The 24,121-nt window shown below is 41.1% G+C and overlaps 1 protein-coding gene across 1 annotated transcript in view; it reads right to left on the bottom strand.

The window, feature by feature from the left end:
• MED13 (mediator complex subunit 13) overlaps positions 1-24,121 on the bottom strand; it is a 50,701-nt gene that overhangs the window by 12,278 nt on the left and 14,302 nt on the right. Inside the window, exons 4-16 of the mRNA XM_065852924.2 lie at positions 14,218-14,363; positions 12,938-13,135; positions 11,884-12,078; positions 11,218-11,380; positions 10,820-10,930; positions 9,207-9,890; positions 6,740-6,956; positions 5,723-5,807; positions 5,321-5,442; positions 4,040-4,130; positions 3,652-3,866; positions 3,005-3,201; positions 871-1,787 (exon numbers count right to left, since the gene is read on the bottom strand). Coding sequence (XP_065708996.1) covers positions 871-1,787; positions 3,005-3,201; positions 3,652-3,866; positions 4,040-4,130; positions 5,321-5,442; positions 5,723-5,807; positions 6,740-6,956; positions 9,207-9,890; positions 10,820-10,930; positions 11,218-11,380; positions 11,884-12,078; positions 12,938-13,135; positions 14,218-14,363 — 3,341 coding nt within the window. The remainder of the gene's footprint in view (positions 1-870; positions 1,788-3,004; positions 3,202-3,651; positions 3,867-4,039; positions 4,131-5,320; positions 5,443-5,722; positions 5,808-6,739; positions 6,957-9,206; positions 9,891-10,819; positions 10,931-11,217; positions 11,381-11,883; positions 12,079-12,937; positions 13,136-14,217; positions 14,364-24,121) is intronic.

Here is a 24,121-nt window from a genome sequence, read left to right as displayed (position 1 = left end):
TCTTTACGCCTTTTTATCTTAAATACCAAGGGTCACAATAACGCTGAGTCTTCTGGGTGCCTGAAAAATATTGATTTATCTATAGCCTGGGCTTTTAAACTTAATCCCCCACCGATACAGAAACCTGGCTGTGTTTTACTGTTAGTTCTCCTCATCCTCATTAACAATGATGAATCACAACTAACTACTACCAAAGTTTCATATTTCACTGTTCGCCCTGCTAGAGCTGCTGCTTGAAAAGCCTATTATTGAGAGGAGAAGTATGCAAATACACACAATAAAGGGTATTCCATGGGACTGTATATCATTAGTCAGACCCTAGAAGGAAAAAATCCAAGGATCTCTGGCAGATCCAACATCCAGCAAAGGCTACAATAATGCTTTATTTGCCACACATGCCATTAAAATACCTCCCCCCCTTAAAGAAGGGGGCAAGCCAACTGAATCATAAATCCTGTTTAATTGTACCAGAGTAGCCCTGACAACACAGTCACCATTTGAACCACCTACGCTTCCTACGTACGCTCATTCCACGGAGCCTCGGTAGACGCTGTCACCAAAAGCTGCTTTAAAAGCGTAAGTCTAGCGAAGTGCTGCAGACGGTTACTGTGTTCTTATATTACACTTTGGATTTATGTTAGGAATTTACTACTGATGGTAGGCAAGGCCCACACTTGGTGTACGGTACCAACACAGAACATAAAAGGAACAGTTATTCTGAACACTGTTAAAATAGAAGTTTATGCAAGCGTGCAGGTGGAAAAACAGCCTTAAGCATCCAATATTCACAAAGGAAAACCACAAAAAAACTGAACCCGTGAAAGAATTCATAGGTGGATAAGCAGAAAATAAGCTGGTTTCAATATTTACCATTTCTTTTTGACCAGTGGTGCAAGCAAGTAGTTTTCACAAGTGCTTCATCAACTTTCCCTCCTGACATATTGTCCATGAACTGCCGTCCATGTTCCAAGGCTAAGTAGCAGTCATTGCAACAATCCCGTTCTTCTACACGTACCAGGTTGCTAACTGCACCGACTTTGGGAATGGAATCTTGATCTGCTGCTCCAAACGGTGAGAACAAGTTGGTGCATTGATCCTGCAGCAACAGTATTAACTCATCGGGCAGTTTCTCAGGTTCCTTCAGCCCTCCGCTGCCATGTTCTACAGAAGTAGCTCTGAGAGCTTCAAAGCGCTTTTCTGCTTCTTTGCCGCACTCCGTGTTACGTCCTAGAATATCCAATTCATCTTCAAGAAACAGCCCAGAACTGTTGCCAAATTTTCTATTCATAACAGCACTGAAACCACAGGTACACCTATACTGGGCCTCTTGCGTTGGATCAGGAATGTAAACTCCAACATCAGCACCTTTGATGTTCATATTGCAAACACATATGCAGCAGCTGTCGAAGTTACAGTCTTTGAAGAGATTCATGACAGACTCCGAGAGGATGAGATTCACGTAAAGACTGTGCGCCTCCGGGATGGAAGGCACGGTGGCGGGTTCAACAGAATTAAGCGGTCTACACGTCGACGGCGTGGAAGCTGGTGAGTATAAATCGGAGTTCTCATATTTGACAGAACCCTGTGCGCTTGCAGGTCCACCAGCCCCACGAGGTGTTCGAGGAGTCCTTGGTGTTCTAGGAGTTGGGAAACGAGGGGTGGAAGGAGAAGGGAGAATTCCAGCTCCGCTGTTACTGGGAGGTGCGCTACTTGGTGGCATCCCAAACGGAGTATGAGTCTGTGGTGTGTAGGCAGGGCCGTACTCCTGATCCATAGTGCTTCCATCACTAACAGCAGCCGCAAGAAGAAGAAAATACTTTAAGTACCCAGCACATTGGTTTTTGAAGTTTAAGTCTCAAATTTCTAAAGAAGGACCTTCCTAATATTTGCTTTTTTGAACTAGTCTTTCATAATCCACAGCAAGAGTTTCATTCCCTAAGGAACTTCAAGAGCATTTGTTCTAAATGACTTTGCAGGACTCCCACTGGCAGCACTGTTAAAGAATCTTTCCCCACCTCCTTTCATCTTTGCACAAAGCTTCCAGGAAACAAGTGTGGTCAGAATAAATTAGAAATTGTATGGTCGTATGGAGTCTAAAGGACACCTTTTTTGTTCATGTTCTATTTACACATTGTGTTGACACACACTAAGAAAATACACACGGTCTATCAAGAGCAGATTCAGTTGGATCCATGAGGAAAGTATCACCTGGAAACGTTTAACATTTTCTTTCCTAAGCAGCTGAGTATCTCCAAAGACCTATAAGGGTAATGAGACCTGGAAACATATTGCTCATGAACGACCCTAACAGAAGCAATGCCAGTTTTTACTCCCAGATTTAACATTCCTGTGATTTTATCAATAAATGGATTAGGCAACAAGGAGACTATGTATTTATAGCACCTACTAATGCAGGAGAGAAAGAGGAATAAATATTTCCTTCCAGAAGAGCTGCCAGCAAGACCATCGCTACCAAACGCAGCTCACAGAAATGCCTCCTGCACTGCTGCTGTTACCAGGCAATGTCACGCTGGGCAGAGCTTCCAATCAAAGGAAATGGTTTCCTAGTCCTAGTACATCTGAGATTGCTGCTATTTAAGAAAATAATTTAAGAAACAGAAGCACCACCTACTAAGCCCCTACAGTACCTACAACACCACCGCAAAAGCAAGTCCCAAGTTTACATTTATCTTGATTGTTACCATCTTCATTACTTATTAAAACTGGACTTGCACCATTAAGCTTCCCCAGGAAACCTTTAAATGAGACAACAAATAAAATGTATGCACAGTTAAGAAGCTATATGAGAAGACAGTCTCTTACAGTAAGGTTTAATCGTAAGGATTTTTTTAAAGCCTCTCGTCAGTTGTAAAAACACAGTGTGTCTTTACAAATATTTCTCATTACAGGTTTATTAAAAAAAAGGGGGGGAGGGGGCATAATTCCCATGGTGCGGATAACTGACCGCATTACGAAGCTTAAACACTTGTGGCACAGGTCATACCCGTCTTTGATGAACGGCATGGCCGGTCCTGGAGGAAGCAAATCCAGCTTGCCCACGGTCCAGCTCTGGCGATAAATGCATTCTTCTGGCAGCTTGATGGGAGGAAGACACTGGCTGGGAAGTGTCTTCAGTGGTGCAAACATGGAACATCCCACTAAAGCTTGACAATTCTCAGGCTTATAAACATAAGAATAATCCTAGAAGTTAAGACATGGTAAAGCATCAGCATGTAAATAAGATCACTTCAGCAATTAAAATGCTTCTCAAAAAAATGTGACTAAATTCTAGCAGTAGTTCTTTGATATTTTACCTTGATAATAGCTGTAAAAGGGAAAGTTAGATTTATACACACATCATTCGCACTTGTGGTTCTCCAAAACGCCAATATGCCAACACAAAACAAATAATGAACTATAATTACTGAAATGCATTCCTTCAGCTTACTAATGGGTAATTATGTATTACTCTTAAGTATAAGTAGTAAAATACTATATACTACTTACTAGAATCTGTATTACCTACCCCAGTATAATGCAGGACCCGAGTTACAAATTCCACTTGATTTTCTATAGTTCCTACTCAGGATTAAGTAATAAACTGAACAACAATCATTAGAAACATTTATCGGGACTATCAGCACTACCGACCTTTATTTCAGCAGGTTTGGGGCTGCAGAAACCCTCATCCACTTCAATTCGGAACTGAGCTCCCACACTGGAGCTATTCCCTTCGAGTACCGTTCCTCCGAGTGTAGTGTCCATACTGCCATATTCCTTATTATTCATGTTCATGGGAGAAAATCCCATAATATGTTGTTCCAATGAAGGTGGAGTTGGATACATTTTATGTAGATCTGCAGTGCCTAATTTCAGATGACAAGTAAAGCTTTAGAGCATGAATGCATTTTGAAATATTTCCTTTGTCTTAAAATTGCAGTAGGGCAAAGGAAGTATATGTTTCCAAATTCCCACAACGTATTAGCAATCACATGTTTAAACCTAGTATTCTGTTTAGCAAAGAAAAAATAAAGCTTACTTATGCATGACAGTGGGTCTAGATTTCCTGCTTTTGCCTCTTTGCAATTGGATTTGTCATCAGCGCCATTCACTGTTCTTTTGGATCCGGGCTAAGAGAGAAAAGAAGTATTGTAATCAAATCACTTCGGGCATGAACATGTGTTCATATTTCCTGCTAACAGGAAATTTCATGTGCAGTGGACACACAAAACTAAGACTTTCTATAATATTTAGAAAAAACTAAAATAAATCAGAAGCCCAACGCTAGCGGTTCGGGTTACACTTGTTTTCCCTTAATACTTGTAACTCAGAGAATGCTCTCCCATCAAATCATGATGCTATTAAAATGAAAGACCAGTTATAAAATAACTCTCAGCCTGTTGGCAAACATATTAAAAAGAGCTAAATAGGGCTGCCCACGATCTATCAAAAAAGCCCATACGTACTCCCAAAGCCGTGCTAACATTACTGATGTTACCACAGGAACAGAAAAGATAAAGACAAATCCTGGAACAAGAGGTCCAGGCAAAAAAAGCTGTTGAAATTAAAAGAATAAGAAATATATTTTACAACATTTCAACAGTACTAAAGTTTACAGAAAATAAGAGCCTTCTTTTTTAAGAGCAAATACACTTGCTTTATGTAACGATGACCTTTGATGGCTACTGAGATCCATCAGCCCTTACTCAGCTACAGCTCCCGGTAAAGTTGATGGGCATTTTATCTGGGTAAGGGGATTTAGGATTACGCATGGAGTAAAGCACAGTTCAGAAAAGACAACTGATTACAAACAGTATTGAAATAGAAACTACAAAAGATAATGGATTCAGAGCCATCAGAGACTGCAAGAGAAACCATTCCAAGATAACAGCAGCTGCAACGAAGCCGCTTATTTGGCAGAATGTCCACGTGTTTAAATGCCTCTTCTCTTTCAGAAATTTTTGTTTTGTTTGAGTGTTACCTTTGTGGCCTAGTTAAACAGAACCTAGACCATAGGAAAAGAACACTAATACCAGTGTTGAATCTGTAAAATTATAACTAAAGGTATATTCAAGAAGCACACACTGTCTGCATAGTATGGATATAAAAGCTTGTTTGACTCAAAAATGTGATTGTATGAGTCAACCAGAACAGTACGTCTGCTATCAAGGAGCCAAGGCACTTGCTTACACGTGTGTTTTGCAACTGCTCCTACAAATGCCAAAAAAATACCCCAAACCAACCCAAAACCACAGAGAGACATACTTGTTCCTTGCAGTTTTTTGTCTGGCAGCTGCCATTGCTTTTGCACATCACTTACTGTCAATTCATCTTCATCTGAATTGAAGAGATTGTCCAGGTCAGTGTAAGACACCACTAAGTCTGTTTCGTGGAACAGGCTCGTTGAAGCAGTGCGAGCATGAGCAGCAATACGTTGGGCATCTATAAAGAAGAGTAAACATTACAACACCACTGGCAATATATACTCATTCAAAAATAAAGACATCTTAAGAACTATTATCACAGTTGGGGGAAAAAATAATTTAAAAATCAAATGTTCTCAGTGCTATTCAACTGTGTTCCAAGCAGATTCCGAGTTCTGAAGGGACAGGGAAACACAAACCATAAAGTAGAAGCTTACTAGCCTATTAGAATCTATTGACTATTCAAGAGATCATTAACAGAGCACAATTAAAAGAGGAGGAAAAAAAAGCCTCTTTACCTTGCTTGACAGAAGGACTAAATAGAGACATAGCATCTTCTCCTTCATGGGATAAAACTGTCACACTAGATGTCCCATCCTCAGCCTATTAAAAAAACAAGGCGGAAAAGTTTGCTTTAAATTAACTGGGGAGGTGGGGGGCACTTTTATCTCCCTATGGGAATTCTTGTCCGTATCAGAAGTATCAGGTTCCTTCCAGCTCAGCGAGGTGCAGCCAGGGGGTCTGGTTCATGGTACTTGCTCAGGGAGAAGGAAGCTCAGAACACAGACAACACCAACAACACACTCAGGATGAGCACAAACAAGAATGGAAATCTCAGGTTCCGCATTGGGGATAAATTTAAAAAGCAAGTTGTCAATCCTTGCTACAACACCTTATTGAAAAAACACTTGACATCAAATGCTATACATTATTTATACTAGTTATTGAACAAAATTCCCAACATCAGGAGTGCACACACACACAACTAGCCCTAAGAAGCAAATTCAATTCATATACAAGCTCCCAACGCAGTTATATTTTCTCCTTTTTTGGAGGGTGTGTTTTTGGTTTAACAGACGCCTCATACAGCTGGTACTAGCTAAAGCACACACACAAATTGAATTCCCTGCGCAGGCCACCAGGCAGAGTTCACCTCACCCAAACCCAAACCTTCCACACACCAACAGACCAACACGCTCGCCTTGTCCCTCCTCCCTTCCCCGAGCACCTGCTCTCACTCATTTCTAGAGAGGTGACTGAGCCACACTGGTTTTTGCTCCGCTCCAGCAGCGTTCTCCCAGTATAAGCCATAAACACCACGGCAACAGCACCACCAGGGTAGCAAAAAACTTTCAGGTGTAGTTAGTCATGCTGCACAATTTCATCGATCATTTCTGCTAGAATATATATATATATATTTACATATATATTTACTGTACTTCTAAATACACAGAGAAGGATCTAAATTCTATTTGGTGACTAAAGCAATTTGTTCTAATCGCATCGTTCATTTGTATCCTCACTCCTTTACTCACTTTGTGTTTCTTCCCGGCTTCCCTCTCCATGTTCTGCCTGTCCTTTTTACTATCGGGAAACAGGAATTCCACATCGCCATCAACAAAGGCGTACGGATCGATTTCGGGTTCCTGGTCAGCTTCCGTCGCTACTGCTGCTAGGTATTGGTTTTTACTCTGATACTGTTGCACCAGTTCATCTGAAACCTTTAAAGGTTTCCTACATTGCACCATTAATCTGCAAGGAAGGAAAATAAAAAATCACAAAATATTATTTATCATTTATTACGTGGAAATGTTTCTGTTGTCACACAGCCCTTACAAGAACAACTTCTTCTTCCCTTCCCACTTTCTTCCTTTCCACCCCGGCTTCAGAAAACTTTTTGGGAAAAAGATTAAACCATTAGTCACTTAATGTAACCTCTTCACACACGTCAGCCACAGCAGCGTGACTCATTCTGCCCACCTCTCCTCAGCACTGCCAATTCAGATAAAGATTAGTAATATATCCCAGGTCATAGCTGTCATTTATTATAAAGTACAAATGTATTAAACTATATCCACTAAAAGAAACTCACCAGGTTAAAAAAAAATTACTCATTGCCATTCCCCATCCACGTTCAAATAAATGATCAGAAAGAAGTGATTAAACCTGAATTTTCCTTATTTTAAGAATGTAATTCCTGACCATTTAATTCATTTAAATGTAGAAAGCATGGCAAGGCTCCCCAGGCCCGGCTGTGTCTAACACAGACCAGTGCTGTGTTGTACACAAAGCCCAGCTATCCAAAAAGCCCAACAACCACTACTAAAGCACACAAATTCCACTATAATTACAGCAGTCCATTTATATCACTTATATCAATACAAATTAATACGGGAACAACCTTCTAGGAACAAGGAATTTAACACCAAGAAAAATACACAGCAAAAGGAAGCAGCAAATTCCAGTATTTTTGACCACCAAAGAGGAAGAAAAGTTAATAGCCAGATACTCAACAGGGAGTCAACAGCGGCAACTCCGGGTGTATTTGAGATGCATTTTTTTATCACTTGATCACAACCCTAAGCCGGTGTTTGTCACCTCTGCATCCAGGTCCCAATCACATTAAACTGACACCGCTATTAACAGCCCCGCCAGCACCTGCTGCTCCCCACGGTCAACCTGCCAACGTCCCACAGGACGGGCTGGGAAAGCGGGTGGCATCAAGAATTTCTTATGCAGTAACAACAGCAAAGGAGAAAACGCAGAAGGCCAAGTGGTGATGCCCTTTTGTGGGGCGGGTTGTGTGTGTGTGGTATTTTTGCTTTAATTAAAGAAAATCATGTTGATTCATTCTGCAGTAAAACAGAGCTCAAATGTAAGTTTTCATACTACAAGCACTAGTGTTATTCTTTTCCTCAATTGCCCCGAAGCTCCATAATTTATCAAAACTTAGCCAGTATCAAAAAAGCAGCCAATTCTTTATCCTGATTGAAACAGACAGCAGCAGAGTAGAACATTTTAAAAGCCGGTGCTAGATAACAATAGCTTTCAGAAATAAATTCTATTTATTCAACAAGAACTTTTTAAAAAATAGTTATAGACTACACATGCTTTACTTCAAGACAGTATTAGCTGAAGTCAAAATAAAATAAAATAAGAAATGTTGTCAAATACACTTCCTGGAGCTCAAAGGCTGAGGTTCCAATGATGATCTCGTCTGACTGTCTCGGTATTTAAGTCAGACAAGCTTTGTATAATGAACAAGGGTTTCCCATGTGACGCCACCCAAGAGCAGGAACAGACACACCAGTCACTTGTTTCTTAGAATAACCTCAAACCCTTAGGCCTTTTGAACAACACCACAGAGAGAATGCACTGTGTGCAAGAACACTGGTTTGTTACTTATTCCAAAGCTAATTTCAGATATTTAAAGCAGTTGCAGCCTACATTAAAGTTAACATCTTCCAGGAAACCAGATTAGTTTCCTCATTGTTCCCAGCAGCCATTTAAATAGCAGCTCTTCTGAATAAGGGCAACAGCAGAACTGAGGTAGAAGAAACTTTAATAGGATAAGTCTGCAGCCAAGACCATTGCTGCTTTCTAAAAATAATGAAGAAAGCAAATATTAAAATGAGAAAGTAATTTCTCTCTTTTTCTTTTTGGTGGACTTGATGTCCTAAATAGGCATAATTTGGCTACAAATCCATTTTACAGTAGAAAAATAAACTTCACTGCCATCTGCTACGTCGGAGTTCCAATGAGAAGAAGCTGGCAAGTCTTACTACACACCTGGGTGTGCTCTGTACTCACATTTCACCAGCATTACCTCCTCGTGTGCCCACAGCACAGCCAGTTGGGCTCACACTCAGTATTAGTGCTCAAGCTGATGAGGACAACGTTACGCTTCAGTGACAACCTTGCTTATAACAAGAAACTACTGCTTTTGGCCTCTCAGATTCCTCACCTTCTCACGTTATTGCTGTACTATCAGGCACTACTTACTCTGTAACTGATGTTACGTTTTCCTGTCCAGCAGGTATTACTGGATCATCTCTCAACTTATCATTTGGAAGCTGAGGTGGTAAGAATTCCACATCCTTTTTCTTTGGAACTTTATAATACTTCCAAGTGGTATCAGCTTCATCTTCCTCCAGGTTCACTGCAGTACCAACATACATCGTAGGCTCTATAACTTCAGGAAACGGAGCTGGAAAAGGCTGAGACAAGCCATCGAGTCTGTCTTCCATTGTTTTTGTGGGAACCAAGGGATCTGGTGTTGGCATCTGGTAGAAATGTTGACTCTGAGGAGTAGAAGGGGCTTTAGCGACCCCTTCATCGACAACGTCACATGGGTGAGGACTGAGTGGCGGCGGCTGAGGTGAATTTGCCATTTCAGCATTATGCATCTGAGGAGTCTTTGCTACATCATTAGTTCGGATATTTGAAAATCTAACTTGACTGTCTGGTGCAGTCATCACGAGCCTCTGACTCGCTGAATCTGCCTCCATGGCAACATCATCGCTGATAGATACACGATGATGAAAAGGAGTCAAAGGGCGTTTCTGTGGCTTATCCCCTTTGTCTTGCTTCTCATTTGTCTTGTGCTTCGGAGCCGCTTGCTGTTGTTGGCCCACAGGTGGTGCCTGCCCCTGTTGACCCGAATTTCTTGGTTTGAGATTTTTGTGCCTGCAGAATTAATATAGGGGAAAATACTCCACATTAATCTTTCAAATAAGTCTATCACATTCTTTTTCGCTAGATAAGAACCAGCTTCTAAGCCATTAAACAGCCAATTATAAAAGTCAGAAACTGATATCATTCTGAAGTGAAGCTGCCTCTTTCTGACCATAACTTAATTTGACTGACTTGAGTAGCACTGCAAGATTTTAGAATACCATTAAATAAAAAATGGACAAGCTGTCCTACCAGCCAAACATGCACCTAATCCTCAGAACTGAAGACAGTATTTTGTAACCGCTTTTAACAGAAATAGATAGTCATATGAACACGTTGTCACTTTTAACTTCTGCCAACACTGATGAATCAGTAGGACAACATATGAATTAGTGAATGACTTCTTGAATTCAAGCATCAATACTAAGCAATAGTGCTGTTCAAGTCTCTATGAGCTAAGGAGCAGAAAGTTAACACCAAAAATCTAGAAGCCAAGCTCCACCCTACATATGAAAAAATCCCTATGTCATCTTGCTGTTCATTAACAACTCTCTCCCTTCGAGGCCAGTGCCACAGGCTTCTAGAAAATGTTCTTAATTCCCAAATAAATAGGCATTCCCTTTCAGTTGCAGCCCGAGAAAGTTGCCCATGAGATAGTTTCTAACTATATACAGGTCCAAGGAATTCCAGCCCAAGGAATTGTTACTGAACTGCCTGTAGGTGCACTCAGATGATTCACTCAAATAAAGACTCTGCATTGTCTTCCTGGGCAGAGTTTCAAGACCTACAATGACATTAAGGACACGGGATACAAATTTTGGTACAGCTTTCCTACAAGCAGCTATTGCTTAATTACTCCTACAGGAGTCATTGCAAGGCCTCTCCTGAGCACTTCAACCTCAACGTACATTGTTGGACGGCAGGTTTGCCAAGTCCCGTACCTTGAACAATTGCAATTTGTCCTCTGCGTGGCTTCAACAAAATCCCAGGATGCTACTTTGTCAGCTGTCTCTTCATCACACAAGCCATTCGATGTAGCAGAATACTTCCTCCTACGATTCAATATCGGGAGAGTTATTAGGGATCAACATATGTTCTTTCCTTATCTTCTATCAAACCTCAAGAGCAGCTTTGTGACACAGGATTCAGTAAAGAAATTATAAATAGCCTTTTACTAACATATTAGACTGAGACCTAAACTGACTACCAGTCAGGAACAAATTAACTCATTTAAAATGTTTTATGACTACAAGTAAAGCACCTTCTACCAGCAGTCACAGCATCTTTAACACAAGATACCAACCATGGGGTTTCTTAATGTCACGAAATGAGTACGTACTTGTTCTGTGCTCTGTTCATATTGCATTCTTGCCACACTCTGTCCACCACTTGGTTGGCGAGCTTTCTAGGGATTTTGCCACCATGATGGCTGGTACTGTCAGAGATTAATCCATCAGAAACTGAAGAAAACTTCACCCATTTCTGGGCAGATTGAGCATCAACTGAAAAGCAGCACCAGAGGAAATAGTTTTAGGTGATGAGGTGATAACACTCACAACCACTAAGGCTCCAATTCAACCCCCACAGGAGCATCTTAGGAAGAAAAGCATCTTCTTAACCCAATGTTATGAAATAAAAACAAATAGAAAATTTAGGCACAGCAGTTGGTTATTATAACATGGTTCCCTCTCATAGGGAAAAAAGCACGCACCACATATGTCTATGTTACAACTGGGCTGGCTATTCTTTATCTTCCAAGAAACTATAGACCTGAAAAGAAAATAATATCGGGAACACTTGAGCAAAGCTGTTAGCAAATCTAACAGTATTATTTAAAACTGAAAAATAAAAATTGGTTTTACTACAACAGACTTGTTACCAAAAGTTACATTTCTTTAGTCCTAAGTCTGTACAGAGGACACCTGAATCCTTTCCAAACACCGCTAGATTTAAAGCAGAAGCCATCAAAACTATTTTCCACACACAGAAGTTGATTTTCTTCTACCTGTTTGAACTTCCTCTGGGGATGTGGGTGGCGTCAGGGTCACTGAGGACATGGCAGGATCTCTGGTGGAAGGAGGCACTTGGTGGACACCCAAGCAAGTAGTTGAACAGTGAGATGCCCCAACAGTAGTGGGAGCAGGGATGTCTGTCTGCGGGACCAGAACGAAGCACGCCGGGTACACCATTCGCACACCAGCTGAGAAAGAGAGCAACTCCGTTTTACACTCACATTTAACATCATCAACAAATTGAGTGGTTTACCAGTCACTCAGAACTTTACCTACTCTTTCTATCCACTAAAGCATTATTCTTAGAAAAAAACATCTCTGTTATCACCCTCAACCATTGCTCTATATAGGAGATTTGGGTGAAGGAATAAAAAAGGTTTTATACATACAGGCAGAGACAGCCCTGGCATCTACATGCTACTACTTGCTTCTATCATTTTGTTTTATCAAGAAGACTGAGAACACGCTTTTTAGCATCACACAAGACTGACAATACATCGTCAGGGTCTCCAGCCATCAATGCAACACAAGCTTGAACACTCATTACAGAGAAGTGATTACATTAGCTGGCAAATCAAATGTCAATAGCCCACAGCAGAGGAACAAACTGCTGCGTCCCAGGGGCGGAGATTTTAGGAACAGCAGCAGATACATGCAGTGCCTGAGTACATCAAGTTCTCCAGGATTGTGGTTTTTGAAGACATCCCTGAAAGGCACGTCTGTTCTGTTTGAAACAGCACGACGTGCTTTTGATGCATCTCAGATGTCAACAGTGATAATCTAGGGGGTTTTGATTTTTATTTATTTATTTTTAAAACAATCTTGCTTCTCAGAGCACACAAAGATACCTCCTACTAATAGGTCTGCAAAACCCACTTTAAGCACAGCTCATTTTAGGCAGGCCTGAGCATTACACAGAAAAACAAGACCATGAGCAGTTGCAAATAGTTGCTAAAAGAATAAAATGGGGTCACTTTTGCGTTCAGAATTTTGCAGACCTAATCAGCCGGTTTAATTCAGTAAGTAAAAGGTAGTCAGAGCACTCACCAACAAGGACTTCAACAGCAGCTAAAGAATCATCCTCCCAATCCATTTCTTCCTGTTTTTCCTCAGATCCCTCCTTCAAGTTAGATGTGACAGGATAGAATTGTTTCCATTCACCAATAAGCTTTTTTGTCGATGAATCAGAAAGCTTGAATGACTGCCCTGTGAGCGTGCCATTTAATCCAAAGGGACTCAGAATAACTGAAAACATAAATAAAAATACACTGGAGATGATATCTAAAGAAACCTCTCTCCTCTCCACTGAAATAGCATCACTGTTATTTCAGCCACTGCAATTAAACAACTTACCATCAGTAAGTCAGAATGCATCCTGATCACTTTTTACTATACCGCACAAGTTCTTGGTAATAGATACACGTTGTTAAATGTACGTGTACTGTAAGAATCAAGGTACCAAAATAAGAATTCCAAATTAATCTAATTAAGCAACAAGCAAGTTTCCATCTTGGCTACCAAGGAATCTCTAACACACAGGTGGGATAAAGAAACACTATTTCAAATTCTGTTGACATTAAGGTGCTTCCTCCTCCTTTCATTCCACTTGGTCCAGTTACAACAACCATGTACATACAGGGAAGTCATCTGTTTCATGTTTAGTCTTGTCCACATTGGGAAAGCACAGCTGCTGCTAAATTGCAGTCAAAAAAAGCAGGTTTGGACACTGAGCATTAACAAACAAGGGCAGTGTGTGGTCATGCGGGAGAACCGATTTCTCTGTTGGACACAAGTGTGTCTGAGACAGGGAGAGATCAAACAGCCCACTGACCAGACTCAGGCCCCATCGCTCCTTTATCTTGGGGAGCGTAGCACGCATCTGCTGCTGGAACCGAAGGAATGTACAGGCAAGGAAGAGCCAAATAAAAAGGAGCAGGAGGATTGAATAGGTTAAGTATGTTGCATCAGAAATGGATTTCTAAAAGAGGCGCTGATGAAGATATGTGGCTGTTATAAAACACGTTGAAAAAGCAAAATATTTAAGTCACCAATAGGAGAGTACTTTGAAATTAAGTTCGTGCCGTGAAGACAAATTATTTGGCTACATGCAAAGAGGCAAATATAGAAATAATCCACCTGCAGAAGAGCTGAGACACACCAACTGGCTTCTGTCTGCAACAAGACAGGGGACATTTGGGGAGAACGCGTAACCAATGCAAACCAGACAACGCCTCTGCTCCCACTTCCAATCTCTGCCACAAGTCCTCACTCTGAGCAACTCAGGGATTGATATATTTCAATATTCACTACTGACTGGCAAACCCTACCTTGAAAGGGGCTGTTGGACTGCTGGGCAAGAGTGAGGTGTTCCTCGCTGAGCAGGTACACAGGCTGGTGCTGGCTGATCTCCACGCTGGTGCACACGTTGCTGTCTCCGTGCAAGAAGAAGGTGAATGAGCAGGACAAGTGCTCGCTGCGGAGAAAAACAAGATCCTAAGTATAGAACTTAAAATAAGTTGATGGCTTGCTCACTAGTTTGAGGGCAAAAATGTTCATTAATGAAGTAACCAAATTTCCCTCCTACCTAAAGAGCAAGAAAATGCTAAACTTATATATTACTTAAAACATACAAACATTTCTGAACATATATTAGTTTCAATGAGGTCATATCTAGGTTATCCTGTCACAGTTCCACTAAGCAGAATTTATATTTTAAGACTTATATTTAATATTAGGCCAACAAGTCACTATTTAAGAGCAGAAAGAATGGCAATAGCTTCGAGAAGTGTTGGGTTTGCTTTGTTTGTGGTTTTTTGTTTGTATGTTTTTAAAACTGAATCATTTCTTCGTGCTCCTGAAGCCAAACAAGCAGCTAAATATGAAATCTCCTACCTATACACAAAAGGGAAGATACAATCAATTAAGAAATATAAACAAAGCTTAAGTCACTCTTAACTGAAGTTATTAAAGCAAGTATCAATGTTTAATAGCAGAGGCTTCACTGATAGCTTCTCTTGGTCCAGAGTCTTAGGAAAAACAAAACATACCAAAACACCACCCCACACATAGTTCTGTATAGCAAAACACACTCCAACAATAAACACATCTCCTCCTTGTAACTCTGAAGTAAATGCTGTTTTCACAGTGCTGTCCGCAGTTACCAGTTAGCAGCTCCATGAAATCATCTGCCTCCCCAGATCACGCTTCAGAGACTTCCCAATTTTGCAGCTCTGCTTGCTCTTGTTTTGTTACGAAAATAGAGCTCAACCCCTGCAAGTACAACTATCAAAATATTTTACGTTGCATCCAAATCAATTCAGTCATTTATGTGAAATATGTTTTACTGATTTTAATTAAAGAGCACGAATAGAGCAGGAAGACAAAATAAGCAGATCCCTGCCAGGATGCTGCAGAAGCAGCACATCTCCATGCCCAGTTCCATCTGACAAATACTCTTATTTTTTTTCTTTTTAAAGAAGTTGTACAAGCACAGTAATTTTCATTTATGTTAGCTACAAGTTATCTCAAGCGTCTGCCAGACTAATACACTCCCATAGGAAAAGAACAGATGTTTACAAGCAAGAAGATGCTGTTCACATTGGACACTAAATTAGGTCCACCATCTCAGTAATAGAAGAATGAAAGTCAAGGAGAACCTCAAAAGCACTTCATAAACTACTGAATAGAAGAGAAAACCTTCTCTGTAAGGAGGATGGCGGCAAGCACCTGCTCCATCTCAAAAAATAAACAAACACGTCAAGGGAAATAGACTAAATTAAGTCAGTCAAAAGAGCAGATACTAGCGCATTATTTGGAAGGTCAAATGGAAAAGACGCTCCATGAACTACTGTACCCTAAAGATACTGCATGTGAGAGCAACACCTTTTCTCCAAAAAATCAAATCCGAGTCCATGAGCCAAAGCCCAGGACGGCGCGTGTGCTCCCTGCCCCGGTGAAATGCTGCTGTGAGAATTCACAGCGAGTTCTGCGGGCCTGAAAAGAGATCCGAGCAGAGCCCCAGAGCACCAAGAACCGAACTCCAAGCACCTGAGCAGCCCTTTCAAAACGCAACCTGCACAGGCACAGTTACTGGGGACATCTTTAGTGCCATTTCTTTCCTCCACCCCCAGGTAGATGGGTGGGACAGCCAACTGTAGCGGGAAAAAGGAGTTTTGGGAATTGGCACGATCCGTTCAATCTGTGAAAACAGATCTAAATGGGTTCAGTGACTCAAGCAGCAGCCAGCGGGCAGTCACCACAGTGAGAAGGAAGGCTGGGCTTACACATGCGGCTTTGCCTACCAGCAGGTTTCAAATTAGAGCCCTGAAACACTTCAGGGATGAGAGAACCCACAAACGGTTGACGGAGGAACAGGAAGTGCAGCGCACGGTTTGTTACGGGAACTTCAACACAAGTGAACTGGAGGCGGAACCGCTCCAGCCGGGCCTGACCAAGCACAGCAGCTGGCAAAGCTGAGCTGCTGCTCAACTTGGTGTGTTTGGGGGACAAAGAGGGGCAGGATCCAGACTGATGAGCGAATTGTCACCTCTCGTTCACAGCTACTTCACACCAGTGTTTCATTAATCCAGCTCTGGCCAGAACGCTCCTGCAGATGAAATAACACGCTGCTCAGAACCCCAGCAAAGTTCTCCCCAGCGCAGATGATGGAGCTCAGCATCTTGTTGATGATTTCAAGCCCAAGTGAAGTCACATGTTTAGCAAACACCACTTAATTCTTATATGGAAATCTGATTAAACTTTAATCCTTATGCAAATAGTTGAAGAGTGATCTTCAAATTGAATTTTATTTTAAGATCATATTGGATGGTTTAAGGTGAAAGAGTGGATAGTGTTCTTGCTTCTGAGTGACACATAATTTAGAAGCTTAGGATGTGAGGCAAAGTTTAAAAATAAAAGCACATATTCTTTAAATACACTTTAAATGCAATTAAGCCCTGTGTCTTGTAAACACCACATTATTACACAGATGAAGGGCAGACAATTGTGGCATAATCTGATGGAATTCAGATAAACTAAGACAAAGAGAAGCATCAGCATGATAACAGAAGCATTTCAATTCATTACTGCAAAAGTAGCCCTAAGAAGTAGAAAAGAAAATTCAAGGTCAGCATGCAAAAGCCAAATTAAAAACACAAACCAACCAACCAACCAAGAAAAAACCCACCAAAACCAAACCAAACCCATCCCACACAAAAAACAACCCTCCACAAATTAAAACTGTTTTCTCGCCCCGGGATCGGCTACAATAAAATCCATTCTAGAAAGTCCAAACAGCATAAAATTTTCACTAATTTTGGATAAAATTTAAGTGTTAAACAGCAGAATGATGCGCAACACCGCAGGTTTTTGCTTTGGTACTTTCAGAGGTGAAGCAAAGTCATTTTATGCACAATAGGAAATAGTTTCATAGTAGAAATACACACATTCTAATTAACCTAATTTCATTAAAGTCCTAACCTCGGAGTTTAAATATCAATAATCCAGTTTCCAGATGAAGTCTGAATTCAGCTGTTAGGAAGCATCAGCAGAATGAGCATTCTTCAGGAATTTTGATCTAAACACAACACATCCAGCCTGAATGAACGTCAATACTGAGAGCAACCTAAAATAAAGACTCTTTGGAAGCGAAGCTATTTTAAGCGACCTTCGGTTCCCACCTATGCTCCATTAACATGCATTTCCATAAACAACAATTTGTATTCCCCCATGCTCCCTCTTCACTCAAGTCATACAAGGCAGAGATGTTTTCATTTCCGAGACAAAGGATTCTGATTCTATGTGAAAAGAAACAGAAACTGATGTGAAAAAATTCAATACATTTTCTCCTTCCACCTTTGTAAGAGCAACTGAAGGAAAGGAGAGGAAAGCACTGGAAAATTTACATATACATGAGGTTTCTACATCTCCATTAGCAAATCTGAAAATACCTCCTCGATAAAAAGGTAATTAGGTCTGTTTTTTCCCCCACATTAGTACTTCCATAGAGCTTTCTATCTCAAAGAGCCTCACAACCATGAGCTGCATTAATACAGTAAAATCAAAAACGCATCCCCATGTTTCAACTGAAAGAGAGAATGGTTTTGGCTTTTTTTTTTCCAGTTACCATCTCATATTTTCCTGAACTGTGTTTGTAAATGACTTCGGAGTTGAACCAGGAGCAGCCAAAGCTCTGCTAACCCTATCCAAATATTTACCATAGCCTTAGAAACTATATACTTGCTACTGCTGTTTCCTAGATGAGGAAAATTGACATTACAAAGTAAAATTACTGTCCAGAAGTAATGGCTGCCACAATTAGGACTGTCCCCTTTCCCTTTCAGTGGGACAGAACACACCTTGTTCAGGAGCACGAACACATGAGCTATCATTTGATGTCTCTAATAAGCATCATTATTTCAGACTGTTGTAAAATGTTTGACAAAAACGGGTTCATCTCAACCAGCACCCTGAGTTCTCTGGGGCATTTTGACCAAGGATCAATATACCCTGACTGGCTGACAACAACCAACAGCAGCACAGCTGAGAGGTTCCAACTCATGCATCATTGCTGCCCAAATAGAAGCATCTCCACCTAGTTATTCCTCATTATAGACTATTCTGGTATGACACTCAAATTCAAATCAAAGAAGTTCCTTTTAAAAAGTGACAGTGGTCTTCCGTAGTTAATTCTTGCACTGGAGAACACAGTCTTAGAATTAAATAGGTTCTTCAGAGAAAAGTTTTAAGGTGACACACACACCACAAAGCCCCAAGAACCTTCACGTTCAGTTATTTGCTTGTTGTTTTTTCTCTTTTCCCTTTAACCAGGCTGAGACAACGTTATACCAACAAGACACAAACCAAAACTTCACCGCCAAATAAATGTGAAGGAGTCACAGCCCTGACCACACGCTCAACACGCTCCATCGGCCTCTACCCCACGACACGTCCCACCACACATGCTTTGTTCTTTCTCAGGGAACCCTCTGGGGCTTCGCATCGCAGGGAGGAACGAGCGAGGTGGCCAAGGCGCTCGAGGCTTTTGGAGCTCACAGAAGAAAAGCAGCAGCAACCCCCCTAAGATAATCCATCTATCACCTTGTCTTTGTAAGCGCTTGTTCAGAGGAGTTCCTGGTGACTGTATCCAGCTGCAGGTACAGCCCCAATGCTGCGATGGAGAAACGCAGCCACCTTCACACCTGCACCGCTTCAACAGCCGGGCTTGAGTGTACACACAGCACCTTCCATTTCCACTCACCATCCATAATCCCGAATTACAAAAATCCACAATCTTAACTTGGACTAGAAAGGAGCAGGAAATTTTTGCTTTAATAAGCAAAACAGGTAAAATACTAAAATCAGATGCTTATATTTCCACAGCACCAAAAATGGTCGCAAACTAACAGAAGAAAAACCCAACAACAACCACCCCACTATGCAAGCACACAAATTGTTCCTATTATCAAATACTTCAGGAGCTTTCTTTGGTTTTGTTTTAGTTATTTTCGGGGGAGTTGTTTTGGTTTTTTAAAGTGCTGGAGGCTGAGGAAAATAGAAGATAAGGGAAATGAGTTCCTAGTTCTCTAGGAACAACATGCTATCATACATACTCATTACATTGTAGCACTACTTTCTATGATAAGAATTTGAATCATCACTAATCAATTCACCAACATGCCTTTTTTGCCCTGGGCTACAAGTTCCCCTGTAACAGCAGAGTTTGTATCAGCCCCATCGCGAGAGCTGCACTTCAAGCTGACGGAGTGGCATTAATATCCTTAATGTGAAAGCACAAAGAAATCTAAACAAACGCACATCTATGTTTTCTAGCAAGTAACATCTTCTTTATCTTAACACGAAGTAATAAGATCTCAAAATACAGACGCTTCTCCAACTACTGACAAAGAGATGGAACAGCCGACGTTCTTCTAAGCAGCTCTGAGTAACTCCCTATGGCCACGAAGGTAAATATAGCAGAACGCTGATTTTGATGATAACACAAAGCAAAAAACATAGCTAATAGCAAAGCAGAAAAAAACCCTTCCAGTTCAAAGCACATCATTAATGGCTACTGTCAAAAGGCTCTCCAAAATATCTTTCACATAGCTAAGGATGTTTTGATTATAGTTAGACCTGCGAGTTAAAAATGTTTATTTATTCCATAGCGAAGTTATGTGCGCTAAAACAAATAGAAATGTGGCAAGTGACCTATATTCCAGAATAAGTCATATGCACCTTAAAGACTTCCACATTTTAAAATTAACTTCATTATTAATGAGCTTAGCTTCATCCCAATAAAAATAAGATGGAAACAAAAAACTATTTTATTTTTGTACGCTACTAAAACTATAGCATGACATCTTACAAAGAAGCAAAACTGATTTATTCAGAATACAACTAGGAGTTTATATATACACACATTAAAAAGTATATATCTCTCCAGATACAACGATTATAAGCAATATTACAAAAGGAGTTCACTCATGTTCCTGTATTTCAGAACTTAAATGAGACCAACAAACATCACCTTCCACTTCAGCATCCTTTAACAACTGAGGATGCAAATCTCAGTTTTCTGAATTTGAGCTTTGACAATGAAATGCACGTGTGCTATAAAGAATCCAGAACATATTTGGAAAACAGATAGCAGCTAGACATGACTCGGTTTCAAAGACAGCGTAACAGCTTTCAACGTATTGCTCTTTCCCATTCTGAAACATTTACAAACATCTTGTTACGCCAGATTTTTTCAAAGTTCAAAATTGAAATACATTGTAAAATTTTCATTTCATAAAATCAGAAGTATCTGTGTGGGTTTGGTATCATCTTACTGTTCAGCGAACAAAAAGAGCATGCATTTAGTGTTCAAAAGCCAAAAACCAAGAGCCACATCATTTTTCCTGATGAATCAACCACCACTGACACTTAAGCTAAATAAGAGAAAACTGCTTTGTGATGCAAAGTGCTAAATTTGTCTGCTTGTAGTCTCTGTAGCAACCCAATATTCCAAAGAGACAATCATGTGATCAATGCTCTCAGCTCCTGCTGTTTATCCTGCACTGTCCTACTTACAGCAGCTCTCAATTCCAGCTGTCTACAGGCAAAGGAAAAACATCACCTGCTCGCCTGCCGGTCCGTGATGCCAGGACAGCCTCATTAGAGCTGTTGTAAAAAAACGTTGACATTGTTTGACTTAAAGATTAACATAGGGAGGGAATTTACACTGAAAAAAAAGAGAGTTGAATAGGCTTAATAGAAAATATTCCAACAATATCAAGGAAGAACCGTGTAGTTTCAGCTATTAAGGTTGCAAATCAAATAATAGAAATAAAACCAAAACCTGTGGCTACATGTTGTCCTGATATATTTAACTCTCTCGAGTGTGAAGAAGCTTTTGAGCTCTAGCACCCAGCAATTTCCTCACGTTGTTCCTGAATAATTCCCAGCATCGTTCTAGAGGGAGCAAGAAGCAAACCAGAGCATTCCTAGGGGAAGGGGACCCATGGGAAACGGGCAAGGGGAGACGAACAGGGATAAGGCAGCATTGTGGGCTCAGGACAGAAAGCACGGCACCCCCTTTGTCTTAAGGGCAGCGAAGACCAGAAGACGACAGCTGACCTCTTGCAGCAGAACTGGGGCCCAAGATACTTGGTTAGTGTTCAGGAACTGTTTCTATTATTCAATATATTCATCAACGATTTGGAGGAGGAAATAGAGTGTATTATCAGCAAGTTTGCTGATGACACCAAGATGGGAAGAGTGGCTGACACTGGAAGCTGTGCTGCCATCCAGAGACCTGGACAGGGTGGAGAGTTGGGCGGGGAAAAATGTAATGAAATATAACAAGGGCAAGTGTAGAGTCTTGAATCTGGGCAGGAACAACCCCAGGTTCCAGTATAAGCTGGGGAATGACCTATTAGAGAGCAGCGTAGGGGAAAGGGACCTGGGGGTCCTGGGGACAGCAGGGTGACCACGAGCCAGCACTGGGTCCTTGTGGCCAGGAAAGCCAATGGCATCCTGGGGTGTATTAGAAGGGGGGTGGTCAGTAGGTCAGAGAGGTTCTCCTGCCCCTCTACTCTGCCCTGGTGAGGCCACACCTGGAATATTGTGTCCAGTTGTGGCCCCTCAGTGCCAGAAGGACAGGGAACTGCTGGAGAGAGTCCAGCGTAGGGCAACAAAGATGCTGAAGGGAGTGGAGCATCTCCCATGTGAGGAAAGGCTGAGGGAGCTGAGGCTCCGGAGCTGGAGAAGAGGAGACTGAGGGGTGACCTCATTAATGTTTACAGATATCTAAAGGGTGAGTGTCAGGAGGATGGAGCCAGGCTCTTCTCGGTGATAACCAGTGACAGGACAAGGGGTAATGGGTTCAAACTGAAACACAAAAGGTTCCACTTCAATTTGAGAAGAAACTTCTTCTCAGTGAGGGTGGCAGAGCCTGGCCCAGGCTGCCCAGGGAGGTTGTGGAGTCTCCTTCTCTGCAGACATTCAAACCCGCCTGGACACCTTCCTGTGGAACCTCAGCTGGGTGTTCCTGCTCCGGCAGGGGGGATTGCACTGGATGAGCTTTCCAGGTCCCTTCCAATCCCTGACATTCTGAGATTCTGTAACTGCTCTTACATTATCAACATTAACATCCCTGATGCAGACAGCAAGAGTATTTCCATGTCCCCGCTGGAAAAAACAACCTCCCCCAGAGCAGCCACAACCATCGGAGACTGCGGATCTGCACCAAACTTGGGAATCGCAGCCACTCCTCCTCTCACCAAGACGAAGTAGAGAAAAAAAACACATATATTCAGATTTGTGAGAAGCAAACCTCCAAATCAAGATAGCTACATGTACAAAGGCTTATAACAAAACCAAATTTGTATCTAGAATACTTTTCAGCAGTCATTTCCCATGAAGTCATATACTTATTTTACATCAGGTAGATAAAATAGTATTTTCATGTAAAAATGGTGGACTGGCATTATAAAATCCCATACCCACACTAACATCAAACAGCATTACCTGTGAAACCTGTGCAGCAAGTTTCGTTTTGTAAGCTATGATAAGCTTATCAGTTATGCTTTTCCAAGTGAGTTTTTGTTTTTGGGGCGGTTTTTGTGTTTGTTTTGGGTGTGTGGTGGGTTTTTTGTGTGTGTGGTTTTTCGGCATTTTGTTATTTAAGTGAACTTGTCAGACACAAGTTCTGGTTTGCCACCCACTACAATTGATTATACTATTTCCTATTTACAAGCAGAAAAACAAAACAAAACACACGGACACACAGCGCAACCTTGCAAGTAACACAGTAGCTTTTAGTATTCTGGATTTTCAGTTGTCTATCAGATCCTCCCACAAAATCAGGATTACTCAATTATTTGCTTACTGGTATTTCAACTGTGTTAAAGTTTAGCAAGTTGTACTCATTACTAAAACTCCAGGAGATATCCTCCACGTATACATCTCATACTTTTGTCTCATTAGGAGTCTCAGATTTAGTCTTCATTAAGGAATTGTATCTAAAATGGTGTTTGATCTGACAACTTTCCTTATCGTATTTATTCCAGGTATAAGCAGCTATTTTAACATCCAGTTGGCAAGAGGAAAAGTCTCACGCAAAGGCTGTTATTTGAGCAGTCTAACCAGAAAAGGTAGACAGACAACTGGATGCAGCAGATCGTAATCTCCGTCTCATACATTTACAGGGTGATTCTTGAAGAAAGCATACACAACCTTATTTCTGAACGTGGCAATAACACCACGATTGGTTGGAAAGAAGAGAAAGACATTGCTGTTTGTCAAACTTTGTAATTTAATATGCAGTCATCTAAACCACACTACTGAGCTTCTGTAATCTACCTTGCTTTAAGTGATCGAAAAACGTGAGAAATACTGAGGCAATGATTTTTTTTCCTGTTTGGTTACAACTGAGACCATTAGCAAAACATTCCCTTTAGTCTTTTATTCTACTGTTGTTCTCCTGCTGACCTGCATTGCCCATTCCCAAACCTGAAAATTGACCACTTACAAACGAGCAGCAACAAAAACCCCACCGCACACACTTTAGGGAGTCAACTACTCCATTCCTGCCCTATCTATAAACAGAAATGGAACCAGCATACTTGAAAACCTCAGACAGTTTCCTCGGGCATGGTAATGACTTGTTCTAACAGATCAAATTTCACCAAATACACGACTGTCTCACTTTTCTCAATGCTGGTTTTAGGCTGGGGAGCAGCAGGGGGA

Source organism: Patagioenas fasciata, chromosome 19, assembly GCF_037038585.1.
Source record: "Patagioenas fasciata isolate bPatFas1 chromosome 19, bPatFas1.hap1, whole genome shotgun sequence".
Classification (NCBI taxonomy): Eukaryota; Metazoa; Chordata; class Aves; order Columbiformes; family Columbidae; genus Patagioenas; species Patagioenas fasciata.
The sequence above is the reverse complement of the archived record's forward strand: the minus strand, read 5'-3'. Positions and strand labels throughout refer to the sequence as shown.